The following is an 18,069-nucleotide window of genomic DNA, read 5'->3' on the forward strand; positions in this document are numbered from 1 at the left end:
CATGCGTAGAAGGCGGGTGTGCGCAGAAGTGGGCATGCGCAGGAGGTGGAGGTGTACGTACTCAAGTAGGCGTGGGGTCAGAGGGCGTCAGACTCTATTGCGTGAGCCACCACATTGCGTCGGAGACGGAGGCACGGCGGGTGACTACTTTCTTTTCATAAACTTCATTTCGTTTTTACTAGGTAAAGTTAACAGCATGTACTTTTTATTATTTTTACTACTAACAAGCCATTTACCGAGTAAGCAGGCATTTTTTGGTCTATTCTTGGGTTAAAAGCCTCTAGCTGCCTGCGTATGTGATTCGTAGTGAATTATGAGAAAAAAGGACGCTAAATTTAAAGTAATTTTAAAAACATACCGAGCCTGCATATTTATCCAGTTCTTTTGGAGATATAATTTTAGTACTATTGGTTATCAAATGTTTATTCGTTAAGATAGGCATTAAGGAGATAGACACACAGAAAGACGGATGTGGCCTATTTACTGCATGTGAGGCCTTGCGCCACGTTCTGGGGATACAACAGAGTAAGAGACGTGCCTGAACGGAGTTTACAACCGGTTGATTTGCCGAAATGTGTTTTTACTTTACCACTTGGGCTGTATCTGTTGTCTTATCTTTACATTTGTCGGTGTGTAATTAAAAAATAATGTTTAGGCCCTAGCCGGTTTGGCTCAACGGAGCGTCGGCCTGCGGACTGAAAGGTCCCGGATTGGATTCCGGTCAAGGGCGTGTACCTCGGTTGCAGGCTCCTCCCCGGCCTGGTCCTGGCCAGTGCGCATGCCGGAGGCAACCATCCGTGTATTTCTCTCATATCAATATTTCTGTCTTTCCCTCTTTCTTCCACTTGCTCTAAAAATCAATGGGAAAATATCCTCGGGTAAGGATTAGAAAAAATAATAATGTTTATAATGGTACTGTTCGTTAACACTTACAGTGCTTGGTATCTGCCAGGCAAGGTCCTAACTACTTTATATATAATAACCCGTTGAGCCCCCACAGCCCTATGAGGCAAGTACTGTTGTTATCTCCGTTTTGTGAAGGAGGAAATGGAGGCGCAATTTTGGCCCACATTACTCTGTTGACCAGATTGTAGTGAGTCAACACATTAACGTGAAATGAATACGGACAATTCCTCAAAAAGAAAAAAACTTGGTTATGAAGGAAGGAGGTAACATAAGATCTAGAAAAACACCGGTTGGCAAAAGGAGGTTTATAGTGTGAGTCCATGAAACAGTTTATTCTTGTGCTATTATTTATTTATTAATAAAGCTATTAACCTGCATGTCTTCCCCATTAGAACAACTGCAACCCTATTTTTGCCCAGCTCTGTATATAGGATGAAGGAAGAGTCTTTTAAGAAGGCAAAGCCTGGGGCATGTTTAAATGCTGATAGGCATAGAGACTTAAGGGTTAAAAACACCATCTGGCCTTAGCCAGTTTGGCTCAGTGGGTAGAACATTGGCCTGCAGACTGAAGGGCCCCGGGTTGGATTCTGGTCTAGGGCACATACGTGGGTTGCAGGCCCGAACCCCAGTAGGGGGCGTGCAGGAGGCAGCCAATCAATGATCTCATCATTGATATTTCTATCTCTCCCTTTCCCTTCCTCTCTGAAATCAGTAAGAGTATATTAAACAAACACCATCTGAGCAGGATACTTGGAGTGGGATCTGAAGAGGAAGGAGGGTGTAGGTATAAAAATCAGCTTTAGATAGGGGAGGGTGTCTTGTCCACCCCTAGCAGAGACAAGGAGTCAAGAATAGCTGCAGCCCTAGCTGGTTTGGCTTAGTGGACAGAGTGTCTGCCTGCGGACTGAAAAGTCCCAGGTTCAATTCCAGTCAAGGGCACATGTCTGGGTTGTGGGCTTCATCCCCAGTGGGGTGTGCAGGAGGCAGCCAATCAATGGTTCTCATCATTGACATTTCTCTCTCTCCCCCGCTTCCTTCCTCTCTGAAATCAATAAAACTATACAAAAAAGAAAAAGAAAGAATGGGTGCAGATGCAGCTAAGTTTTGGGGTAGGTAGCTCAGAAAAGTGGAGGAGGTTCAGAAAGCAAGGTAGTTGTAATCCAAGACTTAAGTTAAAGTCAAGTAATCTACTAATGTTACCCATCTAAAAATGGTCCTTGATCCATTCTAGTACATGGAGCAGTGGGTTTCATAAAGCTATAGAGTATGGCAGTAATTATTTTAATTAAGGATATTTTCCTGCAGCACTCATTATCTGTAATCACATTTAATACTTGGCATATATTAGCACTCTTTTTCTCATTGCACAGAGCTTTTATTTTTTCCTAAGTTACAGTCTTCTTGAATTCCAAAATGAATTTTCTGAACTCACCTTGGATTTTGATGTCAAATGCAGCTAGAATTTTCAACATGGTTCTGTTACTTATCACCATGGTACCTGTTACTTATCACTCTGGACCTTAGTTAACACAAAGTGCTGTAATGGGCTAAATGAAATAATGTACTTAAAACAGCTAGCACAATACCTAGCACAAAATATAGATACCCTTTCTAATTTAGTTTATTTCTTAGATCATCACTTAACATATATATACTCAGTATATATCACCTGCTCACTATAATGGTAGTGATTAGGGCCAGATTAAGAGATGAACCCATCAAGTAGTTATCCAGGTGGCTAACCATAAAGGGTGCTAAAACTTCTCTACATACTCAAATATTCTAAGAATATGGGGGAAAAACTTTTTATTGCAATTCCAAGGAGAAGACTGTATATGGTTAGGAAGGAAAGGCCCTTAGAAAGAGGGGAAAGGTCAGTGGATTGTGGTGGAAGGCAGAGTGGACAAGCTGGCACAGTCCCACCATCAACACTCACCTCTTCCTTCCCCCCACCCACTGCCACACATAGAAGCAGAATTCTGAATCTGTTAAAAAAAAACACACAAAACAAAACATAGAAATATTAAAAATGTGCCAAATTGTATTATTTGCTCCCCCAAGCAAGTCCATAAATATTAATCCAATTCTGATGGTATAGATGATGGTGATGACTTAATCTAAAATCCTTTTAGAACTTGATAGGGTCCTGGATTTCCTGTCTTTGAACAGCGAAGTCTGTCTTTGTTTATAACACATGGTGTCAGTTTGTATACTAAACAAAGCAAAGTCATGCCTCTACTGCCCATTATAAAATATTTGGGTTTCCTGAGCTGAAGTTTCCCCTCCGGTAATGCCACCCACTTCACCTGCAAGTGTTCCCTTACCCTTTTCCCATGGCCCTATGGTTGCAGGGACTCTAGTAACCCGTGCAAGGAAATACTGATGTTCTGGATGTTGCTATTGCTATGAGTAAGGCTAGCTTGTCCACTTGCGGGCTCTTTACAGTTCTTGATAACCCACACTAAACAGTCTGTAACAGGATAAATTAAACATTTTGAGTGAACAAAGCAGAAGCTCCGAGAAGCATAGACCTGACTATAATTGAGACAGACAGGAAGACTATATTTTAAAATTGTGGCAAAATAGATGTACGTGCCTCTCATTCTAATCTAAAAACTTTTTATGCCTTGTTAAAATTTCTTGATAAAGGTTTGGATCTAAATTTTTTATTTGAGCTAGAAATTTAAACCTGGTAACAATAATGTCCTTCTGGGTTTCTAAAAAGTAAGAATTTAAACTAGTAACATTGGCCATTACTAGCAGAACAAACTTTTCTGTAATGAAAAAGCTTTATGTAGAGATAATCTATTTTTCACCCATCTGTTCTTTTAAAAGCCTAGGGAATAGCATGAGCTTATGAAATATGTCTTGGTAATGCTAACATTGCTCATTATACAAATTAGAGTATTTTTGGTTGCAAGTCACAAAACACCCAGCTCTTATGATTTAAATAATAAATTGAATTTATTGGTTCAGAGGTAAGACAGCTTAAAGGTTAGTTTAATTGAGAGGATCAATTACACAGGTGCCTAGTTTCTTTTTTCTCTAGACAGCTTATTTTTTACCTTTGCCCTCATGGGACTATGTGTCCATATTTGAAACCTTAAGCAATCAGGGAATAACTGGGCTGGTTAGCTGAAGCCTGAGCCACATTCTCAGCCTTAGGCCCAGGGGTAGATGTATGTTTTTTCAAAGGTTATAGGCTTTGTGGAAAGGAGTGGATAACAGTAAATGACAGTGAGAACAACAAAATAAGAGTAGTTGGGGGAAGTGGGGTAGATGCTGGGGAGGCAACCTCTACTTCATTATGCCCTCCACAATGAGGATCCATATATGCAAAGCCACATATCTAGGTCACCCTCCTCTTCCATGCCATGCACTTCATACAAAGTAAATCTTTCTTCACATATAAAAAAATCAATCTCTTAGAAAGAAGGCTTTACAATTGAATAGCTGCTCAGTACTAAATGAGTTTCTTGGTCCTCACCCTGTTCCTAATGAAGATTGTGTGTTGGTGGAACTAGTCCAGTCCTTAGTCACACCTGTTTTCATGGGCCATCTTGCTCAACATGGTTTTGTTTTGTTTTTTAATTTCTTTATTGATTAAGGTATCACATATTTGTCCTCATCCCCCCATTCCCAGCCCACACCCCTCCCCACACATGCCCCCACCCCCCTCAACATGGTTTTTAAAGTTTTAATGTTCTAGAGACATCACTTCTCTTTTAAAAGAATGTATTAGGCACTCATAAATTGCTGGTAGAAATACAAACATGTTCAGTAATTTTGAAAGGGAAATTTGTCAATCTCTAACAAAATTTTACATTTATTAACTTTTTGACACATCAATCCTACTTCTAGGAATTAATCTTAAAGTCATGCCTCCAATTCCACTCTTAGGTATATGCACTTGAAATCCATTTAAATGGGTTTTAAATATGTTCCTGGGTGTGCCTCTAACTTCCATGAGATAGTAGCCTCCATTTCTTTCTATATGAAGTGGGGAAATTGGAATATATAATAGCTTCCGCTTATTGAGAGTCAAATATATTCCAGACACTATCGTTATCATTCTATGTATATGATTTCCAACCCTTCCCTGCAAGGTATTTACCCTCCTCTTATAGGTGAGTACTTTGAGGACCTGAGAGGTTAGTGATCATGCAGTCCTCTAGCTAGTAAGTACCCAGGCCTACCTGACTGTAAATTCTTCAGTCTTCCTAACACATTAACTTGCTTCCAGAAGATGCAAAAATCTAAGGCCTTTTACAACTCTAGATTCTGTGATTCTTTACTCTTTTTTAAAAATTAAATGTATTGGGATAACATGGGTTAATAACATTATATATATTTTAGGTGTACGATTTTATAATCCATCATCTGTATGTTCTGTTGTGTGCTCACCCCCCAAAGTCTAGTCTCCTTCTGTTACCATATATTTGACCCCTTGTGGTTTTTTTTACTTTTAAGCAAGAAGAGAGTCCTCTTTTCGTGCCTAGCACAGCCATGGCTCGTGGTCCCAAGAAGCATCTGAAGCGTGTAGCAGCTCCAAAGCATTGGATGCTGGATAAACTGACCGGTGTGTTTGCTCCTCGTCCATCTACCGGTCCCCACAAGCTGAGAGAATGTCTCCCTCTCATCATTTTCCTAAGAAACAGACTTAAGTATGCCCTAACAGGAGATGAAGTAAAGAAGATCTGCATGCAGCGGTTCATTAAGATCGATGGCAAGGTCCGAACCGACGTGACCTACCCTGCTGGTTTTATGGATGTCATCAGCATTGATAAGACAGGAGAGAATTTCCGTCTGGTCTATGACACCAAGGGTCGCTTTGCTGTTCATCGTATAACACCTGAGGAGGCCAAGTACAAGCTGTGCAAAGTGAGGAAGATCTTTGTGGGCACAAAAGGAATCCCTCATCTGGTGACCCATGATGCTCGCACCATCCGCTACCCTGATCCCCTCATCAAGGTGAACGACACCATTCAGATTGATTTGGAATCTGGCAAAATTACCGATTTCATCAAGTTTGACACCGGTAACCTGTGTATGATCACCGGAGGTGCCAACCTGGGAAGAATTGGTGTGATCACCAACAGAGAGAAACACCCTGGTTCTTTTGACGTAGTTCACGTCAAAGATACCACTGGCAATAGCTTTGCCACCCGGCTCTCCAACATTTTTGTTATCGGCAAAGGCAACAAACCATGGATTTCCCTTCCCCGTGGAAAGGGTATTCGTCTCACCATTGCTGAAGAGAGAGACAAGAGATTGGCGGCCAAACAGTTGGTGAAATGAGCTGACGTGACATTAGAAGATAATGCAGCATGGGGGCGGGGGGAGGGGAAGATGGGGGAAATGGACATGCCCACTAATATGCTAATAATTCATAACCTAAATTTCATTCTCTTTTCCTGGGACTTAACAGCTAAATAAGTATGACAGTCCTTTACCCTAAAGTCATTCTCACTTCAACCTCTTCCTTTTTTAATATATCTGAGTTAGTTCGTTGTACTTTTCAGTTTGTAACCAGCTATCTGCTCCTGAAAAGCTCTTATTTCATTTATTTGTTTATTTCCTTTTAGTCATATTTCTTACTTCCTATCTCATAGCTGCATAGGCAATTACTCTGATGTATTTTCAACATATATTTGAGTTTGTAGGTTTCTAGCAAAATAAGGAGTTTTGTTTTGACTTTATGTAATTATAATTGAAATGCAAATACAGATTTTAGTTAATAACAATATTAATATTGGTTTATTAAATGTAACAAATACACCATACCACTGTAGGATGTTAGTAATTGGTGAAACTGGTGCCAGGTACATGACAGCTCTGTACTATCTTAAATTTTCTGTAAATGTAAAAGTACTTTAAGAAATAAAGCCTATTAAAAAATGTATGTGTGTAAGGATGTTCATGGATAAAAAGATGCTATTTAAACTGATAATTTAGTGTATTTATCACCTTTTATATTTAAAATGAGGGGTGAAGTGTGGCAAATACCTCAATATATAGTTTTATTTTTAAAAATTCCAATAACATATTAAAAGACTAAAATATTCTATATAAATTTTAAGTTCATCATAATTTATATGTTTTTAACTACTGAGGGGCAAAGGAATATTCTTTGCCTTGTTTAAATAAAATATCACAATCAGGAAGCTCATTTTTCCCCACTTGAGACTCAAAATTATTTTGTTCCTGGTAGTTTCCCCAAGCCTCCTGTCAAGCTGAAATATCTAAATTTTCTTCATCTTTGATCTTAGCATTTGTAAGGTATAAATAATAGATGAATGCAGGAATTCTGGGGATAGCTGAATAGCTTATGCTCAGTACTAAACTTTTTACTATAAATGTCTGTAGGCACCAACCCAAAATGTACATATAAAGATGTCAGTTGGCATTGGGAAGTGGGGCGACATGGATTAGAGTTGTGGAACAAGAAATAAAACAAGAAGTCAGCAGTCCCCACAGCCTCTGGCCACCACCACTCTACTTTTTGGTTTTATGAGTTGACTATTTTAGGTACCTCATATAAGTGGAAACATGCAGTAATTGTCCTTATTCAGGATTTCCCTTTTTTAAAGGCTGAATAGTATTTCACTGCATGTATATACCACATTTTCTTTCTCCATTTTTTCATTGGTGGACATTGATGTTATTCCCACTTTTTGGGTGTTGTAAATAATGCTACAATGAACACTGGAGTCCTAATACCTTTTTGAGATCCTGATTTTAATTACTTTTGATAAATACTCAGAAGTAGGATTGCTGGATCAGATAGTTCTATTTTTAATTTTTGGAGGAATCTACATACTGTTTTCCATAATAGCTACATCATTTTACATTTCTATGAACATTATACAAGAGCTGCCACATCCTCACCAAAACCTGCCTTTTGTTATTTTTTTAATGATAGCCATTCTAACCAGTGTGAGGTAATGTGGTTTTGATATGCCTTTCCTTGATGATTCATGAAGTGGAGCATCTTTTCATGTACCTGTTGGTCATTTGTAGGTCCTCTTTGGAGATGTCTGTTCAAGTCTTTAGCCCATTTGTTAAAGCTTTATCACATTGGTCTTGACAATGATTCTTGGATATGACACCAAAAGCACAGACAAAAGAAAAAAATAGACAAGTGGGACTACATTAAACAAAGACTTCTGCACAGCACACAATAAAATGAAATGTCAGCTTATAGAATGGAAAAAAATATTTGCAAGCCATATATGAGATAAGGGATAAAAGTATAAAATATGACTCAAAAGCAAAAACCTAATAACCTAAAAAAGGAAACATTTTAAACTTGAGCTTGTATACATTTACAAAAGAGTAATCTGAGTAATTTTTTTTAAAATATATTTTATTGATTTTTTACAGAGAGGAAGAGAGAGGGATAGAGAGCTAGAAACATGGATGAGAGAGAAACATCGATCAGCTGCCTCTTGCACACCCCCTACTGGGGATGTGCCCGCAACCAAGGTACATGCCCTTGACCGGAATCGAACCCGGGACCCTTGAGTCCGCAGGCCGACGCTCTATCCACTGAGCCAAACCGGTTTCGGCCTGAGTAATTTTCATTTATAAAATTTTTTCAACTCCGTGCCAAAGATTCCAGGCCCCAACTCTGGGTATAACTGAAATAACAATGAATGCCTTAAGTGGGATGAGCCTCTATTCCTATATGCTCATGAAGTAACAGCCTCTTTCATTCCTCCACCCCCGACTCCCCAAGGCATTTCTGGGATCCACCAGGGTTGTGTCATATCCTCAGAAGTGGGTTCACTCAGGTTTTGCCCAGCTTTCTTGTTGAGGGATCTTGCCCTGGCTTTGGCTACTAGTGCCCTTGAGCACACAACTTGAGTAAGTCCAGCTGTCCTCTGCAGGTGGCCACACTGAGTCCTTGCAGGCCCAAATGTGCAGACCATGGAGGATGGACCTCCCACCAGTTTTGCATTACAGTCTGTCACCTGGCCTCAGAGCCACTCAGCTCTCAGCCAGTTTTACCAGTTGGAGTCTTTTGGGAACACATCTCTTCCACTTTGGGGCCTCACCCCTTTTCAGTGGCTGGGATGTGTGCCTGGCCATCCTCTCTCTTCACCCTCATTTCACCCATTTTCCCCAGACATCCATATTATCCTATCAGCCCAACAGACCAAGTTCATAGCAATTCGTGCAAATAGAGCATCTAGGGAAATCCCCCAGAGACCATCCCCCATACTCTGCATTTCAGTTTGATCTGTTACGAACTACTAAAGCAAAGTCCTACTAGTGGAGGAAGAATAGACTAGCTCATATCTTTTAGATGCATTTATCAATCACTAAATATATACTCAGCTTACCATATGCAGGTTTTAATTGAAGGCATATGGAGGAATATTGAAGAGAACTCTTATTCTTGTCTCGACTAAGAACATAGGGGGTGACAAAAGTATCAAGAATAATTGTGATATATCAATATATTAAGTGCCACTTGTTGGGGATTTTTGTAATTTAACTTTTTTATTGTTGACATTATTGCAGATGTCCCCCATTCCCCTCACCTTGCCCACCTCCCCCTAGCCCCCTGTCCCCCTCCCTTGACCCTACACTATTATCTGTGTCCATGGGCTATCCTACCTAATAAAAGAGTAATATGCAAGTTGACCCTAACTCTGCTACACCCACAAGCCACGGCCACCAGCCAATCAGGAGCAAATATGCAAATAAACCCAACCAAGATGGCTACAGCCACAGAGAGCGGGAGGGAGGCAACAGAGGAAGTCAAGCTTTCCACCTGCCCTTGCTGGCCTAGACCTCCACTCAAGGCTACAAAGTTTCAATTATAGAAGGTAAACAAATCCAAACAGAAATGGTGGCAGCTATGGAGCTGGAAAGAGCAGGAGGCAAGGGTTTCCCCTGGCAATGGAAGAAGCAAAGCTTTTCGCATACCCTGGCCGGCCTAGGCCTCCGCTTAAGGCCACAAAGTTTCAATTATAGAAGGTACATAAACCCCAAAAGAAATGGCTGCTGGCTACGGAGTGAGCAGGAGGCTTGGCTCCGCTCCAGGCTACAAAGTTTCAATTGTAGAAGGTAAATAAATTCTAGATACCAGGGCCTCCTCTTGGGTGGCCAGGGTGCATGGCTGGCCTGCAAACCACCACAGGCCCCTCGCTCAGGCCACCCCACACCCCAAGGGAACCCCCACCCTGATCCGGGACACCCTTCAGGGCAAACCAGCTGCCCCCCACCCGTGCACCAGGCCTCTATCCTATCTAATAAAAGAGTAATGTGCAGATTGACCATCACTCCAACACACAATATGGCTGCCCCCATGTGGTCAAAGATCCTGCCCCCATGTGGACACAAGATGGCCACCACAAGATGGCCAGGAGGGGAGGGCAGTTGGGAGGGACCAGGTCTGTAAGGGAGGGCAGTTGAGAGGGACCACGCCTGCAAGGGAGGGCAGTTGGAGGCAATCAACCCTGCAGGGGAGGGCAGTTAGGGGTGACCAGGCCGGCAGAGGAGGGAAGTTGGGGGCAAACCGGCTGGCAGGGGAGCAATTAGGCATCAATCAGGCTGGCATGGGATTGGTTAGGGGGTGATCAGGCTGGCAGGCAGAAGCGGTTAGGGGCAATCAGGAGGGCAGTTGGGAGGCACACGGCCTGCAAGGGAGGGCAGTTGAGAGGGACCAGGCCTGCAAGGGAGGGCAGTTGAGAGGGACCAGGCTTGCAATGGAGAGCAGTTGGAGGTGATCAACCCTGCAGGAGAGGGCAGTTAGGGGTGACCAGGCTGGCAGAGGAGGGAAGTTGGGGGCAAACAGGCTGGCAGGGGAGCAGTTAAGCATCAGCCAGCAGTCCTGGATTGTGAGAGGGTTAGGATCGGGCCTAAACGGGCAGTTGGACATCCCTTGAGGGGTCCCAGATTGGAGAGGGTGCAGGCTGGGCAGAGGGACACCCCCCTCCGTGCACGAATTTCATGCACCGGGCCTCTAGTGCATATATATTCTTTATTTGATCCCTTCACCTTCCTTTATCCAGTCTCCACCTCCACTCACTCACCTCTGACATCTGTCAGTCTGTTCCATGTATCCATGCCATTTTGTTGATCAGTTTATTTTGTTCATTAGATTCCACATATGAGTGAGATCATATGGTATTTGTCTTTCTCTGGTTTATTTTGCTTAGCATAATAATCTCCAGGTCCAGCCATGCTGTCACAAAGGGTAAGAATTCCTTATTATTATTTTTTTTTTACAGCTGCGTAGCATTCCATTGTGTAAATGTACCACAGCTTTTTATCCACTCATCACTGATGGGCACTTGGGCTATTTCCAGATCTTGACTATTGTAAATATAATGCTGCTAGGAACTGCAACACACAATATAGCTGCCCCCATGTGGACACAAGATGGCCACCACAAGATGGCCAGCAGGAGAGGGCAGTTGGGAGGCACCCGACCTGCAAGGGAGGGCAGTTGAGAGGGACCAGGCCTGCAAGGGAGGGCAGTTGAGAGGGACCAGGCTTGCAATGGAGAGCAGTTGGAGGTGATCAACCCTGCAGGAGAGGGCAGTTAGGGGTGACCAGGCTGGCAGAGGAGGGAAGTTGGGGGCAAACAGGCTGGCAGGGGAGCAGTTAAGCATCAACCAGGCTGGCAGCAGAGTGGTTAGGGGGTGATCAGGCTGGCAGGCAGAAGCGGTTAGGGGCAATCAGGAAGGCCGGCAGGCAAGCAGTTGGAGCCAGCAGTCCTGGATTGTGAGAGGGATGTCCGACTGCCCGTTTAGGCCCAATCCCGGTTGGGCCTAAATGGGCAGTCGGACATCCCTCAAGGGGTCCCATATTGGAGAGGGTACAGGCTGGGCTGAGGGACAACCCCCCTCCGTGCACGAATTTCGTGCACCGGGCCTCTAGTTGTAAATATAATACTGCTAGGAACATAAGGGTGCATATATTCTTTCTGATTGGTGTTTCAGGACTTTTAGGATTTGGTGTACAATTACATCAAATGGGATCCCCAGGTGAAAAGGCAGGTACTCTGTTTTGAGAAGTCTGAAAGAAAGCCCTCCAGGGCCACCCATAGCGTTCTGAGTCCATCTCTATCACAGCACTTTTCTCATCGTGGTGAATGCCGAGGTACTGAGCGTATCCCTTCTCTGAAATTGCCCCCATAGGTAATAGGGTTGATGATTTAGCAATCGTGTTTGTATTACTGACCTCACCTCTTGCCTCAGACTAATCATTCCAAGAATTTTAGAAATAGCTTCTGTAAAGCTATCACTCAGTTCCCTGTGTGAGAGAGAAGAATAAATGAGGAATATAGAGAAAAAAAGGGGAGAAACAGTACTTTGTAGGTTCTTAATAAGCTTTTTTATCCTGTTTAGATCCTATTCTGTGACTTAGAATTGATGCATTATTGTCCTTGAGGTCTGTGGTACATGCTTGTGTCTTTTTAAAAATCCCACTTTTTCCTTAATTTACATTAAGCTGGTTTATGGCACCTGTAATTAAATACCCAATATTTATTAAGCAGTTACTTAAAATGCCCAGCACTGTACAATTTATAAATGTTTCCCATATATTCACTTCATAGCAGCACTGTGAGGCATAGTCTGATTTCAGAGATTGCGCTCTTATGCTGCCTCCCAAAGAAAATAATTTTTTAAAATATATTTTATTGATTTTTTACAGAGAGGAAGGGAGCGTTAGAAACATTGATGAGAGGGAAACATCGGTCAGCTGCCTCCTGCACACCCCCTACTGGGGATGTGCCCTTGAACCCATCACCTTTCAGTGCATGAAACGATGCTCCAACCAACTGAGCCATACCAGCCAGGGCTTATTTTATTGCTTTTAGAGAGAGAGAAGAAAGGGGAGAGAGAGAGAGAGAGAGGGAGAGGGAGAGGGAGGGAGAGAGGGAAAGAGAGAGAGAGAGAGACAGAGAGAGAGAGACAGAGAGAGAGAGAAAGAGAGAGAGAGAGAGAGAGAGAGAGAGAGAGAGAGACAGAGAGAGAGAGGGGAGAGAGGAGAGAGGAGAGAGAGAGGAGAGAGGAGAGAGGAGAGAGAGAGAGAGAGAGGAGAGAGAGAGAAACATCGACTTAATGTTCCACTTATTTGTGTATTCATTGGTTGATTCTTGTATGTGCCCTAACTGGGGATTGAACCTACAACCTTCGTGTATCAGGATGACGCTCTAATCAACTACGCTAACTGGCCATGGCAGTAAAGGTTGATTTTTATCATGTAGTTTCTGGTTCATTCTTTTGGACACTTCAATATATCTACTGGATTCCATTATCTTTTTTTTCTTCTTTTAAAAAAATATTTATTTTGACCTAACCGGTTTGGCTCAGTGGATAGAGCATCAGCCTGCGGACTGAAGGGTCCCAGGTTTGATTCCGGTCAAGGGCATGTACCTTGGTTGCAGGCACATCCCCAGTGGGGAGTGTGCAGGAGGCAGCTGATGGATGTTTCTAACTTTCTATCCCTCTCTCATTGATGTTTCTAACTCTCTATCCCTCTCCCTTCCTCTCTGTAAAAAAATCAATAAAATATATATTTTAAAAATATCTATTTATTTATTTATTTTACAATATACAAAATGAATCTATTACCAGATTGTATGTACAAAATAATTAGCCATTTACATGCAATAAACAATATTTCAAGAAAAACTATTTTAAATATAATATTACATGTAGATACAAAATAATCAGTTATTTACATGCATTAAACATTGATATTTCAGGAAAAATGATTTTAAATATAATAATTGTACTAACAGTATAATATTACAAAAGTTGTAGGAAATATTAAAAATCTGCAAATAACATGGATTTCATTATCTTGATTGAGAATTCTGCTGTCTGTCTTACTGTTGCTCTTTCAAAAGTCTTTTTTTCCTCTGGCTGAACATAATATTTTTCTTTTATAATTTCTATTGTGTTGTATCTAAACACCCCCCCCCCCCCCCACTTTGTATTTATATTGTTTGGGACTCATAGAGCTGCTTGTATCTGCAGCTCGATATCTTTCACCAATTTTGGAAAATTCTCATTTCTCCTCAAATTTGCTTCATCTCCATTTTCTATTTCCTCGCCTTTGGTATTCCACTTACCTAAAATTTAGTCCACCTACATCTGTTTCTTACTTTCTCTCCTATGGTTCCTTTCCTTTTGTCTCAGTACTTCATGCTAGATAGTTTTTTCTAACCTATCTTCTGATTTATTAGTTATCTCTGCAGAGGTCACTAATATGAGGTAAAAATGAGTTCTTCATTTTGGTTATTTTAATCCTATAATTTGCAGTTAGTTCTATTTCATAGTTTCCAATTCTTTGCTGAGTCAATACTAGTCTTTAATCTCTTAAAACATGTTCAGCAGTGATTTTTACACCTTTGAGTGAGAACTCTATTATTTTTTTTTTCTAAATTGTTTATTCGGTAAGAATTTTACAAACATTACTTATATTAGCGGTAACGGTGGAGCTGGAGAGTATTGCGCCTTCTCCAAGCTGCACGGCGAGAACCACCAATAGTGTGGTGGAACTTGTGGACCTTCCCAAGGCCACGGCTCTTGCGGCCCGCAGATGTCAGCCCTCGCATCTCCCTGTGCTTGTGGACTGGTTTGGTGATCCATTGAGTGTCAGGATTTCTTCTGATAGCTTTATGGAATGGATCAATGAGGATAACCTCAAAGAATTTGTACGTGGAATCTTCACCAACCCAGTAAGAATTCAGGACTCTCAGAGCCCCACAGTGGCGTCCAGCTCGCTCTTCGGCAACAGACTGAAGACTTGGAGCAAACTTCAGCTGGTTCACACCGTGATGGACAGGCTTGCCGTAGGTCGCACCCTTAGGAACAGGGCGTTTGCAGCCACCACGGCGCACACGAATCTGATAGATGACATAACCTTGCTTGGCCTTGTAGCCCAGCCTGCGCGCTTTGTCGGGCCGGGTGGGGCGGGGGGCCCTGTGGAGCGCAGAGAGCTGGCGGTACTGCCAGCAGCGCACCCGGAGGAGGAAGCGCATTACATCGGACTGCGTCTTCCTCCAGAGCTCCCGGATGTACTTGTAAGCGCCCATCTTGGTTTACCTGATGGCTGCGGCCAGACGGAAAGGAAGAGCCTCTCTCCCACCAGAACTCTATTATTTTGATCTTTATGGGTCTATTTCTATTTTCTGTTGTTTCTCTGGGTTTCAACTGATGGCTTTTCATAAGCTTGTTTATTTTATTTTGTTTTATTTTTTAAATATGCTTTTGTTGATTTTAGAGAGAGGAAGGTAGAGGGAGAGAGAGATAGAAACAGCAATGATGAGAGAGAATCATCAATCAGCTGCCTCCTGCAAGCCCCCACCAGGGGTCAAGCCCGAAACCAGGGCATGTGCCCTGACCAGGAATTGAACCATGACCTCCTGGTTCATGGGTCACTGTTCAACCACTGAGCGAGCAACACTGGCCGGGTGCTTGTGTGCAAGATATTGTATATTAATTATTGCAGAAATAATTTGAATATAACAATGCTGTGTTTTGCTAGAGAAGATTTATTTACATTTGTTTTTGGTAGATGGTTATGTTATCTGGAGAAGTGGGGTTCTTGGGGTACCACAGGAATAAGAATTCCTGGAGACCCCCATGGGAGGATGAGGTATTGTTGAAAGCTTTATTTCTGTGGAATTATACCCCTGAGTTTCCAAGGCCCTATTTCCCTTGTCCCGCTAAGGAAGACGTATAGCTTTGGTTTCATCAGAGCTGGAATCAGAGCCAGTGCCCAGGGCTTTCATTCCATGTTGGAACAATTAGCATCAGTCTGGCTTAGTTTGTGTTCCTCGTGGCAGTCCATCAGTCCATTGTATGTGGGGTCTGCAGGGCCACATGGCTATGGAGGAAACACGGGCAAGTACAAAGAAGCAGGAACCAGAGAGCCCCAGGAGCCAAGGGTCAAGAGCACCAAGAGAGCCAGCTCTTTTGTTTAGGGGATTATGTATTCCCAAATTTCCATGCTCTTGCGTTGTTGGCTCCATCTCTTACAGCCAATGATTTCTGATCTCAGGTTTGACTGACAGCAAGCACCTTCCCATTTCACCCCAACTTCACTGCGAATGCTTCTCTCTCCCCTTTGTTGGGCCCCTTCCCCCAGTGAACTGCAGGGAATAGGCCTGTGGTTGCCTGGGGGGTGTGAAATTGCAACTTCCTGGTGAAGCTGCCCAAATGACATGCCTATAATGCCTGGCCTCCCTTTTGCTCCTTTACTATTATTAATAACTAGCTAATTATTGTTATTAACAACTAGCTAATTACAACAGTATCTGTTAGGGACACTAGCAATTCCAGATAAGGTTACTCTAATATAGGGCTTGAGATAATTGGAAGCTGGGCTTCAGTTCATCCTTATTCCTAGGGCAGTGACGGCGAACCTATGACACGCGTGTCAGCACTGACACGTGTAGCCATTTCTGATGACACGCGGCCGCTGAGGTGGCCGCATGCGGAGGATGAAACATTTGCTGCTCCTGAGGATGAAACATTTGCGAAATAATGTTTTTTCCTCAAAGTGACACACTACCCGAGTTATGCTCAGTTTTTTGGCGAAGTTTGACACACCAAGCTCAAAAGGTTGCCCATCACTGTCCTAGGGTCTAACCCTTGAGTTCCCAGCCCAGAGTGTGGAATTTTTTTCCCCCGAGCTCTCCTTCATTGTAGGTCCCTGTTTAAAGTATCTACTCAGCTTCTCAATCTTTCAGTTGCTTTTTTAGGAATTGGCAGATGCCATTGGAGAACCGGATGCACCTGCTTGAAATCATGTAGATTTCAGCCCTGTAATTCTTTACTATGTTGTTAGTTTCTTCAATGCCTTCTCAAAAATCATTCTAATAGTTTTGTGCAGCTTTTCTAAATTTCTCAGTGAAAGAGTTGTTCCCCATTCTCTAGTCTGCCATTTTCAGAAGGTATCTAATTCAATCCTTATTAACATTTTATTTTTGCCAAATAAACCAGTAGTAAAATAAAAAAAGAACCCCGGTTTTTTTTTTAAATTCTCACCTGAGGATATTTTTCCATTGATTTTTAGAGAGAGTGGAAGAGAGAGGGAGAGACAGAGAGAAATATCAATGTGAGAGAAACACATCAATTGGTTGCCTCCTGCATGCGCCCCAACCAGAGGAGCCTGCAACCTAGGTACGTGCCCTTGACCAAAATCAAACCCAGGACCCTTTTGGTCCGCAGTCTGATGCTCTATCCACTGAGCCAAACTGGTTAGGGCCCCCACATTTTTATTTTTTTAAATGTCATTTTTCTATTTCTTTATTCATTGGTAAAGATGCTATTAAGCACTTTCTATATAACTGAGAAGCTAAGCAGACAGCCAAACAAGATAAAGGAAAAGAGCCAGTTAATTCACACATTATATAGTTAACCTGAACAATGGAGATAGAAGAAGCATTTCCCAAATGAGGTTGAGTAGATATTCTCCCTTTTAAAGGGCAATCCCATATTCAGCATTTATGTTCCCTGAAGCAAATTTCTCTTTATGCAAGCATAAAGTAATCAGGTATTTCATCAGGTAGGACAAACTTGGTTTTTACTTCCTCAGTGACCTGGGCTTGTCCATACCATATGTCGAACCAGGGGTGCAGGCAGTACCAGGTTGAAGGTGCAAGCAAGGCAGGTGACCTCATGGAAAAGATTATTGCCAAGTCAGGGATCAATGCTAAATACATTAGTCAAAGCCTGGGCCGGAGCCATAAGTCAAAAGTGGACACAAGCTAAGGAGGCAAGACGGCATCGGCAGACAGCAGGCCGCTGTGCCTGGGGGTTAGGTCAGCTGACTCGGATAGGGAAGCAACCTCTGGAAGGATCCAGTGAGACACTGTAGCTGTCTGCTTGCCTCGTCCCCAGAGGTATGCAGGGGAAGAGAACGTCACACTGGTCTCTCCTGGCAGAAAGGGAAGTGGAGTTTTATACTTCTGACAGAGGCAACTACAGCCTCCAGAAACAAAGTCCGGCTGGTATTTCGCCAGAGTTGATCCTGTTTCTCTCCATGGGTTGACAGCTACCTCAGGACAAGGATAATGGTTGTGGATAATACCTGCCACAGTGCTGATTTGAAAATAAAAGAGGAATTAAATGTACACTCAGAAAAGCATAGGAAAACATCAAGTCGGGGTTTCAGGCTTCTCTCTGCTTC

At 42.6% G+C, this 18,069-nt stretch overlaps 2 protein-coding genes across 3 annotated transcripts; one reads left to right on the plus strand and one right to left on the minus strand.

Moving 5' to 3' along the window:
- The first annotated feature begins 54 nt into the window (after positions 1 to 54).
- Positions 55 to 6,806, plus strand: LOC307108282 (small ribosomal subunit protein eS4-like). 2 transcript variants are annotated; one of them, XM_079786124.1, is made up of 2 exons: positions 55 to 182; positions 5,377 to 6,806. In XM_079786124.1, exon 2 carries the CDS (start codon positions 5,413 to 5,415, stop codon positions 6,202 to 6,204), a length of 792 nt encoding a protein of 263 aa, XP_079642250.1. In that variant the 5' UTR covers positions 55 to 182; positions 5,377 to 5,412; the 3' UTR covers positions 6,205 to 6,806. The 2 variants fall into 2 exon arrangements, with proteins under 2 accessions (XP_079642250.1, XP_079642251.1); XM_079786125.1 differs by having other exon boundaries at positions 78 to 182; positions 5,381 to 6,806.
- A 7,512-nt stretch (positions 6,807 to 14,318) lies between these two features.
- Positions 14,319 to 15,013, minus strand: LOC307108469 (large ribosomal subunit protein eL15-like). The gene has a single exon (XM_079786474.1). It carries the CDS (start codon positions 14,966 to 14,968, stop codon positions 14,354 to 14,356), a length of 615 nt encoding a protein of 204 aa, XP_079642600.1. The 5' UTR covers positions 14,969 to 15,013; the 3' UTR covers positions 14,319 to 14,353.
- Positions 15,014 to 18,069: the final 3,056 nt, after the last annotated feature.

This window comes from Cnephaeus nilssonii, assembly GCF_951640355.1.
Source record: "Cnephaeus nilssonii genome assembly, chromosome: 12".
NCBI classification, from domain to species: Eukaryota; Metazoa; Chordata; class Mammalia; order Chiroptera; family Vespertilionidae; genus Cnephaeus; species Cnephaeus nilssonii.

Bases quoted from the DNA above. Each gene is read 5' to 3' on its own strand.
- LOC307108469 (XM_079786474.1), bottom strand. From the start codon at position 14,968: ATGGGCGCTTACAAGTACATCCGGGAGCTCTGGAGGAAGACGCAGTCC.
- LOC307108282 (XM_079786124.1), top strand. From the start codon at position 5,413: ATGGCTCGTGGTCCCAAGAAGCATCTGAAGCGTGTAGCAGCTCCAAAG.